The sequence below is a fragment of the Penicillium robsamsonii genome (genome assembly GCF_028829455.1).
Source record: "Penicillium robsamsonii strain IBT 29466 chromosome Unknown utg000002l_segment0_segment0, whole genome shotgun sequence".
Lineage (NCBI taxonomy): Eukaryota > Fungi > Ascomycota > Eurotiomycetes > Eurotiales > Aspergillaceae > Penicillium > Penicillium robsamsonii.
The window spans coordinates 3,678,843-3,697,623 of record NW_026643220.1 but is presented as its reverse complement, the minus strand read 5'-3'; the positions used below and the strand labels follow the sequence as shown (position 1 = coordinate 3,697,623).

Here is an 18,781-nt window from a genome sequence, read left to right as displayed (position 1 = left end):
AATATGCCGACGAAGAAGCAAAAAGCGCAGCGCTTCTTGGTGGCGACCGGGGACGGATCGAGTGAACCTGATTGATTCATAGTTCTTCTCTCTCTCGTTCTCTCTCAGATAACTTTCTTGGCTTCATATTTTCTGTGGCTTTTCAGCATTTCTTTTACACCGACCTATGCCGCTTACCCCCGTGCCGCCTTTCCCCGTATTCCCCATGGGGAATGCCGTTTCCCTTCTCCACCTTTGCGGGGGAATTGAACATCTCCCTTCTTGATTTCACCTTAATTACCTCGGTATACTGGTTTTATGTGGCTGACAAGCGCCCCATGACAGGGTGTCTATTCGCACCTAAAGGCTTGGACACCATGGCGAAGGATCAGACGAGCAAGGGGTATTTAATGGATGAAACTCACAAACCTCAAGATCTGACCCTACATGGTCTTGAATTCAAACATATCACTTGAAATGATGGGTAACTTGGATCTCTCAAGTCGGCTCAGTGGGAGATGGCTGATCACTGTGATCACTGTCGCAAATGCTTGGTGAGTCCTACTTAAATACCACACAAAGAACAACGGCTAATGGAAGCACGATTCAGCTCAATGGCATGGTTTGGGTATGATCAAGGAGTCTTCTCAGGAGTCTTGATCTCAGCCGACTTCAAGAAACACTTCCCACAGACGAAAGAGTCGAATATCTCTGGCATTACATCCAGTTGTTTCTCTGTGAGCTCATCTTCCTACCCATAACTCCCATCGGATGTAATCTGATGATGAGATTTAGCTTGGGGCCTTTTTCGGTGCTATATTTGCTTTTACTCTCGGCGACAGGCTCGGTCGGAAGAAGACAATTGCTCTCGGCTTGGTGTGCAATACCATTGGTGCGGTCCTCCAGATTGTCTCCTGGCATTTCCCACAGCTGATCATCGGCCGTATCATCAATGGCTTTGGTATGGGATTGACCTCTTCCACGTGCCCTGTGTACCAAGCTGAGTGCTCCAAACCACGAGTTCGTGGAAAGCTCGTGGTAGTGGGGTCTCTCTCCAACACGGCAGCCTTCTGCCTGGCCAACTGGATGAATTATGGTTTATTCTTTCAAGGCGAGGCACTGCAATGGAGGTTCCCTTTGGGATTTCAACTCATATTCCCATGCATCGTGGTGGTGGCACTGATATTTGTTCCCGAGTCCCCGAGGTGGCTTTTGCTCAAGGATCGACACGAGGAGGCGCTTGCAGTACTCGCGAGACTGGAGGGTAAGAATAAGGACGTTCACGATCCAGACGTGGCTGCTCAATTCCTATCCATACGGTCGGCACTTGAGGTTGAGCGCCAAAGTCAGGTACCGCTGGCGGATGTCTTGATGTGCCGCGACAAGACACAAAACCTCCGGCGGCTGCTCTTGTCTTGTGGTACTCAGTTCATGCAGCAGTTCAGCGGTGTAAATGCGCTTGGATATTATCTTCCAACTCTTTTGCAGGAAAGTGTCGGACTCGGAGAAGAGGAGAGTCGCTTGCTCACTGCTGTCAATGGCACGACGTATCTATTCGCTGCGTTTTGTTGTTTGGTAATCATTGATCGTTTTGGGCGTCGCAAGTAAGTGAGACCCAAAAAGGCGTCTGAACTCTCTCTCTCTCTCTCTCTCCAAACAAACAGTTACTGATGTTGACCTCAAGGCTAATGCTATATGGCTCGATAACTATGGGCGCATGCTATCTCGTTGCGGCAATGTGTCTTCGAACAGGCGAGGGTGACCCTTTACGAAAGCAATTGGCAAGTAATTCCGTTTATTAGTATGAATTTCGTAGCTAATGGAAGTAGATGGGACGTGTGACCACTGCTATGTTCTTTTTGTATTACTTCTTCTATGGAACAAGTTTTGCCAAAGTCCCCTGGGTCTATAACTCCGAGGTGAACTCACTCGGATGGCGCACCCGAGGCGCTGCCGCGGCCACAGCAACAAACTGGATGGGCGGATTTATCGTGACGCAGTTCACGAGTGTTGGTGTCAATAATCTACATTGGCGGTTTTATCTAAGTGAGTCTATATGGGACCTTTTTTTCAATACTGGAAGCTGACCTTGCATATCTAGTTTTCGCCATCATTGCCTGGTCGTTCTTCCCCATCATCTTCTGTTTCTATCCGGAAACTTCCCGACGCAGCTTGGAGGACATGGACGAAATTTTCATCCAACATCCCTCGCCGATTGTATGTGGCAAGCAAGAGTTGACCCAACGTAAGCGACCACAGACATTTGTCGACGCGGAAAGGGATCGTATCTTGGACACACAATTTGGAGAAAAGGTTAAAGGGGCAACGACAGCACATTACGAGCATGTCTAGTGAGAAGGGGAAGTGAGCTAGTCCAAGCTATTTCAATTCATCTCTAGCATGTATTTGAAAATGAAATCTTTCTTAATTGTCAGGGCGTGTGACCGAGCTCATGATCAAAATAGGCTCTTTTGTGAAGTGTATTGTCCACTGACTCTATTGAACTGATAGGTGTCAAGTCCATTGGATTACCAAGGAGTGGCCAGTAGAATATTGGACTTTCATATCACTTTCCGAACATAGTGGTGTACTTTGACGATGCTAGATCTAGAAATGATATCAGACCTATAAAGCCTATACAGTATTGAGGAAGTGGAAGAAAAGCGCATTTCTTCTCCCTAAGAGGACCAAACTTCCCTCATTTAATCTGCTTAATTAGGGAATAGATAGCCTATCCGGGATATACTGCCTTTCGGAGGTGCTTGAGGCGTCTCATCTCCTAGCTTGTGGTAATCTAGTTGAAGATTAAATATCGTCTACAGATACTCGCACTTCAAGTCAAGCTGTCTCTCCACCATTCAATATATCCAGATCCCCAGATGGAATCTATGAACCAGGCCTGGTTGATCCAGGAATTCCAGTCTCCAACTCGACCAGATCATTCTGGCTCTCCCAACCTGCACCTATTGCTTACACCCAATCTCATTGGATAGACAATACAGATGTCGTGATCATTGGCTCTGGAATGTCTGGCATGAACCTCGCGAGAACACTATACCAAAAGAGTACCGACCCGGAGGTAGTTCTGATCGATGCTCGCGATCTCCGCTCAGGTGCCACCGGTCGGAATGGCGGGCATATCAATACAATGAGCTATAACTATTGGCCCAACAAAAAAGTAAGATATGGCCTCAAAGAGGCAATTCGCCTAACCAACTTCGAGCATAGTCACCTGAAACATATGACCACAGAAATCCAAGAGAGTGAGCTCGACTGTGAGCTGTCCCTGATTGGATTGAAGGAATCGATGGGTACTATGATAAGTCCAACTTTACAGACGCCATTGCAGCGATCAGCGACATGCAAAGATATGCACCAGAGCTCGCTTCTCAATACATCATGTACACAGACAAAGCCAAAATCCTCCAGCTCAACTGTTCTGATCGAAGCATTGGCGCAACCGGCACCCCTGCAGCGTCAATGTGGCCGTACAAAATGGTGACGGGGCTTTTGAGCAAGCTTATCACAGAAAACGGGCTTTGTGTGCAGTCCAATATAAACGTTGTCTCCATCACCGACAGAAAAGACGATGAATTTGCTCTCGTGCGTACCGATTGAGGAGATATCAGGGCGAGACATGTCATCCACGCAACGAATGGCTGGGTCATCTTCTCCCCGAGCTGCGACTGTACATTTCCCCTGTGAGAGGCAATATAATCCACCAAACAGTGCATTCACCTCGCAAAAGCCTGGGGAACTAGTTTTGGTATCGGTACTCAAGCAAGCACTGGGATTATCCGATCCAACGACCCTTGGGGGGGGGATCGTGGTAGGCCGAGCTAACACAAGTCGGCGGGCGCCAGGGGATGATGGCGAGACGGACGTCTGTCCTCGAATTCATCTTCGCGGCGTGATGGCCGAGATATATAGCAATGGTCACTCGACGTCAGAAGTCAGCCATGCCTATGCCTGGAGTGGTATCCTCAGATACCCACAGGATGGTTCGGCCTTTGCTGGTAGACTTCCTTTCAGCAACAGAGAACACCAATGGGTCTGTGGGGGGTATCATAGTATTGGTATGATCAAAGCTTTCAGAATGGCAGAGATGTGGCTCGTATGATTGTTGGAGAAGATGTTTCTAAGAAATGTCCGACCTCATTTCTTGTCACGGAGGAGCGGATGAGGAAGCTGGAGCAGTCTCTCTTGGCAAAGCAAGTCTGTGAACGGATTGTATTTATCTTCTCATATATTACTAGAAGGAAAAGTAAAGCACAATCAGTAGCACCGGACAGAAAATATTCAACATTTACACACCATCTTTGAATTTGACCAATCCCCCAATCACGCCTTGATGTCAATCACGCCTTGATATAAAATTCGATCTGGTCCAAGAGCCACAAGTTGACAGTCATCATTGTAAGTTCCCCTTCCGCCCCTCCAGAGACCTCTTTGCCTATTTGCCAATCGAATGCGAGAGCGTACCATTCATAGAGACCCCTTAGAGATGCACCCACAGACTGTGTATAGCCATAAACAAGGCCATTCTGGGTGGAAAGAATTGGAGCAGACTGGACACTGAGATCGTGATCCCAGGCAATTTTGCAGGAACTGTCATCGGCGGTGACGTCGACGCGGATCACACCTGGAGCCATGGCTGTGAGGTTATTGAATTTCCCATTCAGGCCTGAGTCCACGTAGTACAATGTTGGTACACTGGTCGTTGCAAAGCATCACTCCATAAGTGTCAGCAGTGCGATGTCGATATTGCTTAGTCCCGATTCAACCGAAGCATATCCTTATGCAGTGTCCGGAATATGTTATTCCGCGCACGAAATTGTGGGAGCAACTGTGGGGTATTAGGATTAACGAGATGGATTACGACAAGATCGTGTCGAATCCGCAGGCCACCCGCTACGTGGTCAACTTCATGCACCAAACAGGTCTCCTCCAGCAGTTTCAACACGTTGGAATTGAGGAGTACGACGACGACAAATCGACAGGCGGCAATGGATCTAGGTGTGGAAGACGATGGGTATTAGCCAATGACGATAGATGATACTGTGAAGCGAGAACTCAGCCAGAGTCGACAAACATGCCAATCAACTGACCAGGACAACGTCACCATCAACTGAAACTGAGGCAGGGGAGGGTTTACAGAGAGAGAGAGAGAGAGAGAGTGAAGTGGGTGTTGGAAGGTGGAGGGTGCACTCTACAACAATCATTATATGTTAATTTCTTATGTATGGGCTGATTCCACACTCTTTACGATCAGCATCTGTATATATACTCCCTGGGAGAGATCCCACTCGGCGTTGGGCTTCGAGTTCTTGCTTCAGATGGATGAAGCGCCTGCATAGCCATGCGCAACTAGTTAGACTGCAACAGGCTAATTGAACTTTGATTGATTGATTGATTAGCCCCGATTCAAATAATGGGACACTGCAAATGGTCTGCGAATAATCATGCTGCGCTGTTTGATGATAAACGACTAGACTGACCCGGGAATTGGTATTGTGCGTGATAGCAACATCCTGATCTCCAAGAGGTGCCGGGGTTGCCCCTGAGCTATGCATAAAGGAGCCAGGCTTCTTCACATCACCGGTATCATACGGGGTGCTCCAAAGTGTTTTGATGAATGGTTCAGGGACGGAGGTAAGCGAATACCGGTCGTATTCTTGTGGTCGTTGGTACCAGAGGGTCCGGTGATCACATAGATTGTGATTCCTGTGACAGCGATGCCATTCTCAGCCATTTCATTTGGAATGTGGCAGATATGGAAGGGTCCCGTTGGCTCAGTATATCCAATGGTGGTAGAGTTTTACGCAAGATCTCCATGTCCATCTTCGGGCTGAGAGCGCAAACCACCACTCGTAAACCACAAGTTACCATTAATATCGTACATTGCATTGATGAGAATCTCACCAGGAGCCAGAACATAATCCTAGTTACAGTGACTTCGAAAGTCAACAGGAATAGTATCACATGTAAACAGTACAAATGATCTTTGTATACATTCTTCACTGCTAGTCACTATATCGTGCTATGGACTAGGTGAAGGTGACCCGAGTTTCTCGTGTTAATATAAAATTAAATTAAATTGAGTGATAAAGCTGGAGATAAGAGGTAAAAGCACGGCGACATTCATTCTTTAATTTATTTTATTCAATGTTATACTTGAAAGACTTATAGGTGGTATTGACGAGGATTGTCAACCGAGAGACCCATTCTTTCCCACATGCCTTCCACATTCATATCCTCTCGTCCACTGGTAAAGATGTTAGCTTCTGCTAGGACGACGCAAGAAGGAAAGGGACTCACTCATTCTTCGCGTTGATCCAAGGCTCCGTCTGACCCTCTGCGATATTGGGATTGCGGAAGATCACATTGTGTTTCTAAAAACAAGAGTTAGCCCAGTAATGAGTCTGCATCAAGGCTGGATGAACTTACCATGCCGAGTGTCAGATGAATGGCCCCAGGTCCCTTAACAAACGTATCCTCGGCAGTGTGGCCTTCAATCAAAGCCTGGATGTTCTTCGCAACAACCGCCGCCTGCGCCGAACCTGGCCGAGCGGCCTTTTGGGCACCGGTATCTGCAATATCACCCACGGCAAACATGTTCGAATATTGCTCATCCAAGAACTGCATAGTGGGTCTAACGCGTATGAATCCATTATCCGGATTGATAATTGACTCGCCGTCCGGGTGAGAAGACTTCAACTCAGCCACTGGTTGATTATTTGGGGTTTGCCCAGTGGCCAAGATGACGAATTGCGTGGATTCGGTGGTACCGTTTGTAAGCTGAACATCAAAGGTGCTGCCATCGTTGGGAAATCCACTCGCGGGGACAGTGACTCGAGAACCAGTGATGAGTCGGACCCCCAGCTCGTCAAATCGTTGCTTAATAAGGTCATGGAGTCCAGAGTGGAAACTCGGCATCAGCCACGGCCTGGATTGCACCACGGTGATCTCCTTCTCGGGGTAATATTCTTTCAGGTCGGTGGCCATTTGAACACCGACAGCACCGCCGCCGACAATCAAAATTGACTGGGATCTTTTCACGCCAGCTTGATGTTTTTGCAGATAGTCGACCGATGATGCCTTGTCATCGTCGTCCATAGCTGCAGGCTTGGAGAGACGAGTGCCGGTCGCAAGAACGACGTAGTCGAAGGGAACCACTTTTGAGCCCTGCCATTCACGGTCCAACTCAATATGCCTGGGTTTGACCGACAAAACGCGAGCTTGGATTATGCCATGGGAGGAAGGACTGGGTGAGGCATTGAAAATCCCGCTGTAGGGAATAAACGCTTTGTGTTCCTGCCCAGGGACAATTGCAAACCGAGGCTATGGGCTATATGTTAGCCCTGGAGCTTTACTGGAATGGAAGTCCACTGGTGTTAAAGTCAACTTACAAAGGTGAAAAGATGGTGGAAGTGGCTATGAGGCTCAGTCAAGAGGACCTGCACAAAACATTAGCTTCCATATTCAAGATAGACCTCAGTGGTAGCCTACCCGGTGTGTTGAGGGCACAATGCGTGCGAGCTCCTGAGCTGTTGTCTGTATTGATATTAGTTGGTTACCCTCTCTATTGGCAGCAGACTGAACTCACACGACCAACGAACGATCCGCCAACAACAATAATATTCCGTAGTGAGGTTGCCATTCTGAATGAATTGAAGGAATTGAATGAAGGATGGAAAAGTTCAAGGTTACCCCAAGGACCTTTATATAAAGAGCCCTTTTAATCTGATCTGATTATCAGATTAACGCCGAGGTCAGATTCCCCATTGGGTTAACTCCGAGCCAAGCGGAGTAAGTTATATCCGTCCAAAACCGAACGCCACCTCCAAGTCCCGGCATCCGGGCTGAGACACGCCAATTACACCAGAGCAAGTTGAGGCCCTCGAATGACTGCCGAGATTTGGAGGCAGATGTTGACCAAAAGAGAAACATCTATGGATGCAGAATATGATTGTGGAGTGAACTACGAGGAGCCAAGAGATGGCATTGGTATAATTGGTATACATTTAACTACGGGACCAGGTGTAAAGAATATGAAAAACGTCTAGTGAATCATCCGAAAGACCACCCATTTGCGAAAGAATATGACGAGTACCCTAGAACCAGTCTCAAGGCTCTCGATAGTACCCCCAAGATCAAATGTCTACACAGGGTGCCAGGTGATGGACTTCGCAAGGGGCCCACCCCGGTCGTAAGTGGCTAGGATGGTGTTGTGATCTAATGCCATGATTCCAGGCCAGAAACTGGAGGCTGGGGAGACGAGGGTTGGAGGGCTCCATTGAACACGCCCTTCAACGGGCGGGCCAGCAAATACAACCTTGATAGAGGCATTCTTTACCCAACTCACGTGCTCCGAGTCATCGTCTGTCATGAATACCGCGGCCATGGATCCATCCGCAAAAGAGGCAATCTGGGGAGAGCCCGCATTGTGACCCTTTCGTGGGCAGAAAACTTGATGGCGCCAACCCCAGGTGGCACCGTCATCATAGGATAGAAGCGCTTCGACACAAAACGGTCCGTACCGGGTGGTCTCGAATACCATGAGAAGAGCCTCGCGACCGTTATCAACAGTCCGTGCAATGCCGCACATGCCATCGCGGAGGGGATCTTGGTCACCATGCAGACAGGTTGGTGGGGTCCAGGTACTTCCTTGATCCCGCGAGACGACTAGCATGGTACATTGGTTGTTATGGGCGAATTCCTGCGAGAAATAAAGCTGCACTTCACCCTGGCGCCCGACACGCATGAAGGGTTCCCAAATACCCAAAGGAGGGCGCTTCTCAGCTGCCTGCGAAGCGAACTGCCAGGCCCGACCTCCATCCGTAGATCGGCAGACAGTAATGCGGAAGTGCGTAGGGCCATTTGGACCCTTGTCGTGGTTCCGGAAAGCCGCCAATATTGTCCCCGGAGCCACTTCACACAAAAACATGTTATCCACGTCGCCAGCAGCGCGGGTTACCTCGGAGAAGTCCTCGAATGTGCGGCCGTTATCGGTACTTTTTGCGACGCGGAGTGAGCGCTGTCCGTCGGGGAATCGGGTGAAAGACGAGAGAATGGTGCCATCTGAGAGCCTGCAGAGACGAGGATATGTGCCATTGTTGGGAGGTGAAGATAATGCGCGTTCATCGTTGTTCACGGCTGGTCTTCCTGGAAGCCGAACGCTCGAGGAGTTCTGTTGATGGGCATGATCTTTCAAACCTAAGGTCTTGAGAACCTTCTGGCCCAAGTGTCCAGGCATTCTGTTGAAAATTTGAGAGTATACGACAGAAACTTATCCTGCAACTTGACCTGCAAGGCTGCAACGTTCTGTCAAATGCTCGGGGAGACATCACCTGGACATGTGACGTCATTGACAATGCTTACCTAACTGTTGTCACCTCAGGTGTCGAGGGGTACTGGCATGTAAGTAACCTCACCTGGGAGAGAGAGCGGGATGGAATCATGGATGGTAGAAACTGCTATAAGAAAGCTTTTGACCTTTAGATGTATGAATAAATTACTGGAGAAAACTTTTGTTATGGTAGTCTTTGCTTTCCTATATTTTATTATCGCCCTGCTACGTTGTATATCCCCGACTGATCATCTACTTGATACATTCTCTAGGATTTGGGCTTGGTGAACAGGTTCCCAATCAGTCCTCATTGCAACCAAACTAGTTCCATTCATGAGCTCGGTCAGGTCAAAACATCCCAGCTTTCTGGGGCTGGTTTCTCACTGGAGTTGTTCCCACTACAAGATACACCGCAGAGATCAAGATCGTTCGATCTCCAGTGTACAACCAATCCTACAATATATGGGGAATGGTACTCGGGCTATCACGGACGTTACACGATTCCCGAGTCCAAGGGGTACCTTAGCATATGCGAACATCAACATTCCTTGATTCAGGTATCGGAAGAGAGGACATGATGATTTATTTTGCTTGAATCGCTCCAGGCCCTCGATCTTGTTTAGCATTGCATGAAACGGCTGAATTGGCCTGGAATGGCCTCAGAGGCTGGCATAGATGTTTGAACATCCAATTTGCTTATAACGCTTGAGATAGCAACTCACCTTGGATATTTAAAACGGCTTGCTGCGTTCAATAAAATGGGTTACCTTCGCCCTTGTTCACCGAACCCGAACGACCCGAATGATGTGAATTGGGGATGCGGTAGCTGCGTCCAGAAAATAACTAACTGGGCTACAATGTTGTGGGTCTTAGGCATTAAGGCATCCGGAGAGGTGGCCCCCTACAGGGCCCTACTCCACGTGTAAACACCAGGAGTCCTCTTTACTCAAGGATCCTACTTCTATAGGAGTCTCATTTAATCAACTCCATTTTCTCTCTAAAATTCCCGTACACGCATTCACCTGACACTGCTCGAAATTTATCATGGGAACAACCAAGTGAGTCCTTCCCTATAGAGAATAACTCCAAGCTAACCCACCACAGCGCCTTAAAAGCTCTCCCCCAAGATTGCTGGGTGCATATTCTGGATCAAATCTCACAATTCGATACTGCATCCGTAGTGGCTACATCCCGAGGCTTGCAAGTCTCCTCGGAGAGCTCGTTGTATCGTAAAATCGATATAGACTGGACCAGGCCTCCCCTTAAGCGGGTTCTAGCGCTATTCCGTGTCATTCACAAACGGCCAGATCTGGCTGCGCACATTCACCATGTGAGCATGATATCCTCAAAACTGGTGTATCCAGCAACAGACCAGGAAGACGAGTGGGAGTTGCCTCAAATTGATGGGGACTGGAGCCAGCTCTCATTTCTATTCCAGGATGAGGTGAACGCTGCAAAAGATATCATTACCAAGGCACAGTTTTCCTCGCCAAAGATGTGGATCCATGCCCTGGAAGAGGGCGACCCATACGCATTTGTGGCTGTCCTTCTGTCTCAGCTTCATAATCTACGGTCGCTGCAACTGGATTACACTTTTGTGTGGCAAACTGGGTTCCCAGGGTTGATGATGAGACATGCTCTTCTTTCTGCGCCTGAGAATTCATTATCTCGATTTTCGAACCTCTCCGTTGTCGAATATGGTCTGAATGTTCCAGGCCCTAGACGGTTCAACGAAACGAGATGGAATTTCATCGATGCATTCCCCGTTTGTAACCCAGATCAATATGCAGGCTGGTTCTATCTGCCTTCTTTAAAATCTTTGGAAATCTGGCTCCAAAGTTTCGAAGGTGTCCGCAACGAGTTATCCAATCCTACTGGATCAAGTAAGCTGGCGCATCTGGCCCAGCTTCAGAGGCTTGTGTTAACGGAATCCACTATTGAAGAAGATGAGGTCAGAAACCTTCTATCGCACCTGCCTTCGCTGAAGAGTGTTCACCTAGGCCTAGTCTACCCATCACAGGATAGAGAGCTCGATTATCACTGTTGTTCTCCTCAGCCTCCTCTAAAAAAGCAAGGTGTGCTTCTTGAAGGGCTGATGAGTGTAAAAGACACAGTTGAACATCTTTCCATTAGCATGGAGCTCTGTCCGCTTTATTGGCTTAGTGTTTGGGGTGCAATAGAACGGTGCAATGGAACCCCGGAAGAAGGATTTAAACCTTTCAAAGGAATCTTAAAGCATTTCCCGCTTCTTCGAACTGCTGAGCTACCTGCAGTCATGCTTTTCGGATGGATTTGTGACACACCAGCCATGTCTGAGCTTCTACCGCCAACACTTCAGAAGCTCGCCATTCGAGACAACTTGTATCTTGTGGAGGATTTCGAATGGAAGACAGACAAAGTTGCAGAAGTAATTCAAAACTTCCTCCCCGCTGCAAAGTCGGCGACTCCTCTGTTGAGCACAATTATCATTCGAGTCTTTGATATAGGGACGGATACTGTTGACCCGGACGATTCAACGGGGGCGAGATCGTCGTGCGAGATGCTAGGGCTGGATATAGATATTAGTATGAGTCAGGATAATCTCTCGCCGGGACTTTGGACGACGCACAGGGAAATTCAAGAAGGATCTCGGAGAGACTGTCGGAATCGTGGATGATCTATATCATACCGAGTTGCTAATATTGCATGCTCAGATGCTTGTGAATGAAGATAGGAATACACAGCTTTCGGTGGCCTCATTTGGGGTTATATTACGATTCAGAGTTTCTACAGCTCTACAGCTATCACCCTACACCCCACAAAGGATATGATTCCACCAATCCTTTCCTTTCCTTTCCCTCACCCCTTCTGTATTTAGCATATTGTTTTGAATGCACTCTTTTCTTTCAAATAACTGGCAAGTAATATGACGGAGATATACGGACATTTCATATTATAGCAGCTCAACTGAGGCCTATCAGGACCCCATGCTCGTTCATCAATGTCATGCTGATCCATTCTCTCCACGGCTCTGTATTATAATTGGAGACTGTTGAAAAGGTCTGGAAAATACGAGCAACCATGTATGTGAGCACAGCAATTGCATAATGTTCTGTAGTGGTGTTAGCCAACTACAGCAAAATCATCGGTGACTTGAGAGAAAGGCTTACGACCAGGGCAAGACCTAGGTCCTTTGTTAAACGGGATAAAGCCAGGCATATCTGCATTGAGTTGCTCCCACCTTTCAGGATGAAAGTGCTCTGGATTCTCCCCAAAGTCCCTCCCGAGGCGATGTCTAGCCCAGGTGGAAAAGACCACGATCTCTCCCTTTCGAGCCAAGATAGGCGAAATGCCATGCGCCCCGCCACCTGTTGGCAATGTGACATTCTTGTTCGCTACTCTTGCATTGAGTACAACTGCAGGATAGAGTCTCATGACTTTGGGGACTATGGTGTTAGTGCATTTTTCAAAGCCGACACGTCACCGACAGAGATCCTTACCTTCCTGGAGTACACAACGAATATAGTCCAGAGATCCAAGTTGCCCCCAAGTCGGGGGATTCAATCCAATGGTGTCAATGATGCTTGCTCTCAGCTTGTCGACAACTCGGTCATCCTGAGATAGGCAGTAGAAAAGCGCTGAGAGAGCCGTGCCCATACTATCATTTGCAAGGAGAATGCTCAGGGCCTGGTCAGTCTCCCTGTTCAAATCTTCGTCTTTCTCATTCTGAGTGGCATGGGACATCACATATTCCCGTGCCCTCCTGCAGGAATGGACAAAGCGTTGTTTAGAATATAAATAACGAAGCGGGCCACGGAAGCCATCCTCCACAATCTTTTCCTTAATATAGAGCAGGTCCGCTACAAATTGCTTCTTTTCCAAGGGTTGGGAAAGGCCGAGGGTATCCACCGACACGCCGAGAGAGAACAAGGTCTGCATATCCAAAACAAGATTAAAAACGCATGTTTGAACATTGAAGGCCTTGCCATTGGATGGGACATGTCGAAGGAAGGCCTGGAAGTGCTGTTCACAGAGGCTTAGGTCAATTATCTTGCGAAGGTCGGATAGCCGACTGCGTAGCTTATTGCGGCTTTTCTTCCAGCCGGCACCGTCAAGAGTGAATATGCCATGAGGGGTGATAGGTTCAAATAGGGGTTTTCGCAATGGCGAACTATCGAAATCGGCGAACGCCGTGGATAGCAGACATTTGGTATTTTCTGCATTGCAAGTCAAGATGAGTCGGTAACCGAGAACATTGGACGTATATGTCTCCCCGTACTTCTCGAACAAAGCATTGGTATATGCGAGGGAGCTGCGACGTCGGAAATAGAAAGCCAGTTCAATCGCTTTGGCGATCCCAAGGATGTCATATCGAAACCGGTCTTTCTCGTTGGGCGGCTGCTCGCAGCCATGAAGTCGTTCAAGCTCTCGCAAGGTCAGAATCTGGTGTAGTCTTCGCACCAGGATGGTTACTAAAAGGGCTATAATGATAATCGCGAGCCTAGGCATTTCTTAAGAATGACGGTATTACCGTGCGTGCCGTCGTGTTATCAATTAATCATGATCAAGTAGACGGCTTTTTCTTTTCATCTACGCAAGTAGGGGATCTATCGAATCTAAGCAAGGGATTGATAACTCCACTGCCACAAATGTATTTGGTAAGCGAGCTGCGCAGCTTGCTTCCCCAATACGGTTGGTTATATGCACAGAGTAGTTTTGTTTCAATTTGAGGAGGTGCTATCAATCTAGATCGGACTGACGAATTTATTCCAATGGTGCGTCTATATCATGGGATACTATACGCTGATAGTTTTAAGGTCTTTCTCACAGGTTATACCATCATCAAATCCTTTGAATCCCAAACCATATTGCCCAAATGGATTCTTCTCCAGAAAATAGTCAACTCATTTCCCAGATAGAGCAAGCTTTGAAGCTTTCAACGGGCTATGCTTGGGTTCAGTACGCACTGATGGTCATTGGTGTAGGGAGCTTAAATCCAACGTCACCATCACTGCCGAATATATCTTCCTCCGATATGTGTTTGAATTGGATTTGAAAGCAGACAGGGAAGCGTATATCTGCCATATACTGTCTCAGCAAAACCGCGATGGCTCCTAGAGCCTAGCGCCTAAGCACCCAGGCGGCGTATCAACCACGACCGAAGCTTATTAGTTCCACGGATAAAGATAGCCCAGGGAGACATCATCGGGCTAGTATTCAGTGTCTTGGATAAACTGTTTTACCAGCTGAGCGGAATTCGCTATATCCCTCTACTACAGCATACGTTCATATGCTCAACGGCAGTGTACCCAATGGTTTCTAGAGCGTCAGGAGACAACCGGCGACTGGGCGGGAATCTTCCCGCCTATGCATGGTAGTGTGTATGCATTCATGTAGGAGGGATACAGGATTGAGGATGCCCCGTCCGCCTAGGCATCCAAGCATTGGAGAACTTCGCCTGGGAGGACGAGAAGGACAAAATGATCCAAGCCTACGTATCTCCGGTGTGGGACACAGCTCTGACGTCTATTGAGCTCTGCGACGCGAAGTCATCAGATAGGCAGGTCTGCAGCCAGGCCCTTGCTTGGGTCCAAGACTGCCAATTGCTTGCCCCTTGCGGGGATTAGCGTGTGTACCGGCCCCATCTGGATCTCTGGGGCTTCAGCATCGAATATAACAATATTTTCTACCCCGATGTGGACTATACAGCTGCGGTAATTCTTGCACAGATCGAACACGATGTCGGGTCAATTGAATCGGAATCCCTCCTTGCAGCAGTGACATGGCTCAAGGACGGATCCTGGAAGCATTCAGATTGATAGTCCAGTGTGCAACTAAGAAAAGTCGCGCCACGAGTTTATTTCCTGCACTACATGCATCATGCACCCGCGGCATATGCTACATCCCCTCTACCCAAGAGTCTAGCGGAGCCTGGTTTGGACGCTGGGGCTGCAATTACATCTATGGGACAAATCATGCGCTGTGTGGTCAAGAGTACTTTGTCAACAAGGACAAGCGAGTTCGCGGATTGGTGCAACCGGCTCTACGGTGGCTGAAGCTTAAGCAAAATGTGGATGGCGGCTGGGGCGAGACGTTGCTATCATACCGATCTCCTGAGAAGGGACAAGGCAAACCCACCGCATCACAGTCTGCATGGGCATTGAGGGTATTACTAGCCCATCTTCACCCTACAGACATCGCTGTTGAGCATGGTATCTGCTGGCTGGTATCTTCCCAGAGGCTGGAGAAAGGCATAGGGTCTTCATGGCCCGAAGCGGTGTATACAGGAACTGGATTTCCAAATCAATTCTATTTGGGTTACGATTACCATCGCCATTACTTTCCCATGATGGCCCTCGGGCGCCACCTGCAGGCTGTGATATGAGACATCCTACATAGTTACATCGCATGTTTAAACAACCCTCGCAGATTATCATGGAACGCAAGGCTTCATAGAGTTCACCGCTCTGAATGATATTTCAATTCCTCGTCACATTTAAAGTCCGAAATAAACCTAAGAAGTCATATCAGAATCGTATAATCCTCTCCATCTCAAATCTTTCCGCCTCACTGTTGAAGCTCTAAATTCGTCGTTTGCATGCCATAAGGAATGGATATTCTCTCGATGTTCGGGCGCACGCAGCCACAGACAGTGCCCACAGACCGGATTATTCCCTTGCGAGAGTGGGATGACTTGCACTACCTACGCAGTCTTTGTCATGACTTCACATTCCGATTCGACGATGTGTTGGATGCGGCAAGGCTAGAGACAGCCTTAGGGCGGCTGATGGAGATCGGGGACTGGGGTCAATTGGGGGCTCGGCTACGACTCCATGTATGTATGATCCTTCTCCAACACAGCAAGAACAGCAAAGTACATGGTTAATGAACCATTTTACAAAAGAATGGCAAGCTCGAATATCATATCCCGGCGGAGTATGATCAGAAAACCCGGCCGGCCTTCATCTTCACCACCACCGAGTATGGAATGACTATCAACGAACACCCGTTGGGTTCCCAGCTTCCAAAAACAGGGCAAGATCAATCTTTCCTATCACCCACTTCTGCCATATTTAGGCCGTTGGTCTGTCATCAAGATAGTCCCAGGGAGCTGGCCGATTGGATATATACCGACCGTCCGCAGCTCCATGTCCATGTTACCCTTTTCCAGGATACAACCCTCTTGACCGTCAGCTATATCCACACTTTATTTGACGCTGTGGCGCGGACAAACTTCTTCAAGGCTTGGATAGCTGTCCTAAATGGTCGGGAATCAGAGGTGCCACCCTTTCTTCCTTTTGACCAAGATCCTCTATGCACCCTAGGCAAGGGTGTCCCCCGGCAGAATTATACCAACTTCAGCCGGCTCCTTGGCGGTCTCGGTCTTGTGCTCTTTGGGCTTCGGTATCTCTGGGAACTTTTCTGGTTCCGTGCAGAGGAGCACTCCATTCGCTTGCCGGGACACTGCGTGAACCAAATGAGGGAAACCGCACGCCACCAACTGGCCGCTGCGACTCCGGACGGTGTTGAACCACCCTTTTTGAGTGAACCAGATATTGTGGCTGCTTGGTGGGTCAAGACAATGGTCACAGCACTAAATCCCTCACCGGGCCGAACCGTTATGGTGATGAGTCCCTTCAATGTGTGGGGTGTGTTTGGCGAGCAATTCCCTAGCGGCGGCAAGGGCTTCATCGGCAATGCCTTTTTCAACTCCTACAACGTACTTGATGCAAGTGAGGTTTTGGAGGATGACAACCTAGCATATCTAGCGTCGAAGAATCGTCAGGCGCTCGTGGAGCACCGAACCCAGGAGCAGGTTCAGGCCATGACCTCCATCCAGCGAAATTCGTTCATGAGCATACCGCCACTAGTCGGAAAATCTAACCTGCTCTTTATGACACATACGAACCAGCACAAAGCTAGATATTTTGAGACAGATTTCTCTGCTGCGGTTGTTGCCACGGGTGTGCCTCTGAGTGAAAGACCCCATGCCCTGGGCCGGCCATCTTACATTAATGACATTGAACATTGTCGTTTGTACCCGACTCGAAATGTCTGCCGGGTCATTGGAAAAGATGCCGCGGGTGATTGGTGGCTTTTGTTCAAAGCTCGAGCTGGGGCATGGCCTGCGATCCACAAACAATTAAGGGCTCTGCATGAGATTGATGAGCCGCTGGCAGATCTCGCAGATCGTCAGCCTGCAACTTCTTACCAAGAGAGCTGGGTTTCGAAGTCAGACTCTAGGTTGATGGGGGCTTTGATGGACTTCTATATTCTTTTAAAACTCCTCGTTTAAGTGGTTCTACTGCCATAGCCTAGGTAGCTTCGTCCTTTTAACTGCGACATTTCGGGCACGTATCTATTTCAAGAATATTATATGCGTTATCAAACCATTTGCCTGCTTGTAGATCCCTGAATCTAGAACTTGCGGTTTATCATTATCAATCTGAAAATAATTATGATACACCGGACCTCAGTATTCAGATATCACATATACATTTCCCCTGCAGTGAATAGTGATATTATATTTGCACACGAACAGAGGCTGGCTAGGTTTCTTCGAGGGGGTTTTAGAAGCAACAGCAATTAATTGATATGGAAATGCATAGCCAACAGTGTTATTGGCATTCCATTTGACATGTATGGGGACCTGTAAATTACTGTATGTGGTTAGTTTTTCTGTTTCTGGTTTAGCGTCTTAATACGTCGTCACTAATGCTGCCGACTTAAAAAGACTTAGTTAATCTTAGTTACCCTCTTTCTTTCATTCTCGCCTCCACCGACTACTACGTATTGGCATTCAGCCCGACGCACTGCTTCATTTTACATCCGCTGAAGCAGATATGCAATGTGATTAGCGTAGAAATTAATTTCAGCGTAGTAACTAACTTACGGTAATTTAGGTTTATTGCCAATAATTCCAGTAAAACAGAAGCGACTAATTCCAGAAACACGAAACCACCTATCACAGCTTAACTGTTACGAGCCAGCTCTTTAAAAAGAGCGCATTCAACGAAAATACTAAGTACAGAGGGGAGAAAGAAAGGAAAGGTAAGCATTGGTGGAATGACAGGATTTGTGGGTCCCTGCCTCGAATCGACTCAAACAGCTCTAGCTTATAGCAATGACTGACTTTCTTGACGATTTTATAGGGTCCGCTTAAGAGGTGAGAAAGCTTCCTACTCAGTCGATCTTAAAGCTAGTCCTTTATCGTGATAAAAAACCGAGTCACCGACTCCGAGGTCTTCTTCTCTCCGATGTTTATTTACCTATCGGATCTATAACTACTGTGACTTCGCAATTTATTCCTTAGTTTCGATCCAGATATCTTATAACTAAGAAAGCATTCGCACCACTTCTTCCTCGTTTAGTGTAATCCTTTCTGAATCTCTCTAATTAAATCATGTGAGACCTTGCTGGATCTCGGGGCTCTGTAGATGCATGAAGAGAAGATGAAATATCTACAACTCACTC

At 47.9% G+C, this 18,781-nt stretch overlaps 10 protein-coding genes across 10 annotated transcripts; 6 read left to right on the top strand and 4 right to left on the bottom strand.

The window, feature by feature from the left end:
• Nucleotides 1-459: 459 nt before the first annotated feature.
• N7447_004647 (sugar porter family MFS transporter) lies at nucleotides 460-2,331 on the top strand (the record flags this gene model as incomplete). The annotated part of the gene is made up of 6 exons (XM_057228922.1): nucleotides 460-533; nucleotides 590-716; nucleotides 775-1,583; nucleotides 1,664-1,760; nucleotides 1,809-2,025; nucleotides 2,081-2,331. 6 exons carry the CDS (start codon nucleotides 460-462, stop codon nucleotides 2,329-2,331), a joined length of 1,575 nt encoding a protein of 524 aa, XP_057088263.1.
• Nucleotides 2,332-3,004: 673 nt separating this feature from the next.
• On the top strand, nucleotides 3,005-3,597 carry N7447_004646 (uncharacterized protein; the record flags this gene model as incomplete). The annotated part of the gene is made up of 2 exons (XM_057228921.1): nucleotides 3,005-3,290; nucleotides 3,317-3,597. 2 exons carry the CDS (start codon nucleotides 3,005-3,007, stop codon nucleotides 3,595-3,597), a joined length of 567 nt encoding a protein of 188 aa, XP_057088262.1.
• Nucleotides 3,598-4,337: 740 nt separating this feature from the next.
• On the bottom strand, nucleotides 4,338-4,631 carry N7447_004645 (uncharacterized protein; the record flags this gene model as incomplete). Its single annotated transcript, XM_057228920.1, has 1 exon — nucleotides 4,338-4,631. The coding sequence occupies one exon, from the start codon at nucleotides 4,629-4,631 to the stop codon at nucleotides 4,338-4,340; it is 294 nt and encodes a 97-aa protein (XP_057088261.1).
• A 146-nt stretch (nucleotides 4,632-4,777) lies between these two features.
• On the top strand, nucleotides 4,778-5,211 carry N7447_004644 (uncharacterized protein; the record flags this gene model as incomplete). Its single annotated transcript, XM_057228919.1, has 2 exons — nucleotides 4,778-4,995; nucleotides 5,046-5,211. 2 exons carry the CDS (start codon nucleotides 4,778-4,780, stop codon nucleotides 5,209-5,211), a joined length of 384 nt encoding a protein of 127 aa, XP_057088260.1.
• Nucleotides 5,212-6,162: 951 nt separating this feature from the next.
• Nucleotides 6,163-7,639, bottom strand: N7447_004643 (NAD(P)/FAD-dependent oxidoreductase; the record flags this gene model as incomplete). The annotated part of the gene is made up of 6 exons (XM_057228918.1): nucleotides 6,163-6,244; nucleotides 6,298-6,371; nucleotides 6,427-7,320; nucleotides 7,389-7,436; nucleotides 7,489-7,533; nucleotides 7,586-7,639. The coding sequence occupies 6 exons, from the start codon at nucleotides 7,637-7,639 to the stop codon at nucleotides 6,163-6,165; spliced, it is 1,197 nt and encodes a 398-aa protein (XP_057088259.1).
• A 501-nt stretch (nucleotides 7,640-8,140) lies between these two features.
• On the bottom strand, nucleotides 8,141-9,235 carry N7447_004642 (sialidase family protein; the record flags this gene model as incomplete). Its single annotated transcript, XM_057228917.1, has 1 exon — nucleotides 8,141-9,235. One exon carries the CDS (start codon nucleotides 9,233-9,235, stop codon nucleotides 8,141-8,143), a length of 1,095 nt encoding a protein of 364 aa, XP_057088258.1.
• Nucleotides 9,236-10,372: 1,137 nt separating this feature from the next.
• On the top strand, nucleotides 10,373-11,984 carry N7447_004641 (uncharacterized protein; the record flags this gene model as incomplete). Its single annotated transcript, XM_057228916.1, has 2 exons — nucleotides 10,373-10,386; nucleotides 10,433-11,984. The coding sequence occupies 2 exons, from the start codon at nucleotides 10,373-10,375 to the stop codon at nucleotides 11,982-11,984; spliced, it is 1,566 nt and encodes a 521-aa protein (XP_057088257.1).
• A 446-nt stretch (nucleotides 11,985-12,430) lies between these two features.
• N7447_004640 (cytochrome P450) lies at nucleotides 12,431-13,816 on the bottom strand (the record flags this gene model as incomplete). Its single annotated transcript, XM_057228915.1, has 2 exons — nucleotides 12,431-12,753; nucleotides 12,808-13,816. 2 exons carry the CDS (start codon nucleotides 13,814-13,816, stop codon nucleotides 12,431-12,433), a joined length of 1,332 nt encoding a protein of 443 aa, XP_057088256.1.
• Nucleotides 13,817-14,224: 408 nt separating this feature from the next.
• N7447_004639 (terpene cyclase) lies at nucleotides 14,225-15,692 on the top strand (the record flags this gene model as incomplete). Its single annotated transcript, XM_057228914.1, has 6 exons — nucleotides 14,225-14,379; nucleotides 14,448-14,520; nucleotides 14,612-14,684; nucleotides 14,723-14,895; nucleotides 14,935-15,053; nucleotides 15,083-15,692. Coding segments are annotated over 6 exons (1,203 nt in total), but the record flags the coding sequence as incomplete, so codon positions are not given.
• A 225-nt stretch (nucleotides 15,693-15,917) lies between these two features.
• On the top strand, nucleotides 15,918-17,603 carry N7447_004638 (uncharacterized protein; the record flags this gene model as incomplete). Its single annotated transcript, XM_057228913.1, has 2 exons — nucleotides 15,918-16,142; nucleotides 16,212-17,603. 2 exons carry the CDS (start codon nucleotides 15,918-15,920, stop codon nucleotides 17,601-17,603), a joined length of 1,617 nt encoding a protein of 538 aa, XP_057088254.1.
• Nucleotides 17,604-18,781: the final 1,178 nt, after the last annotated feature.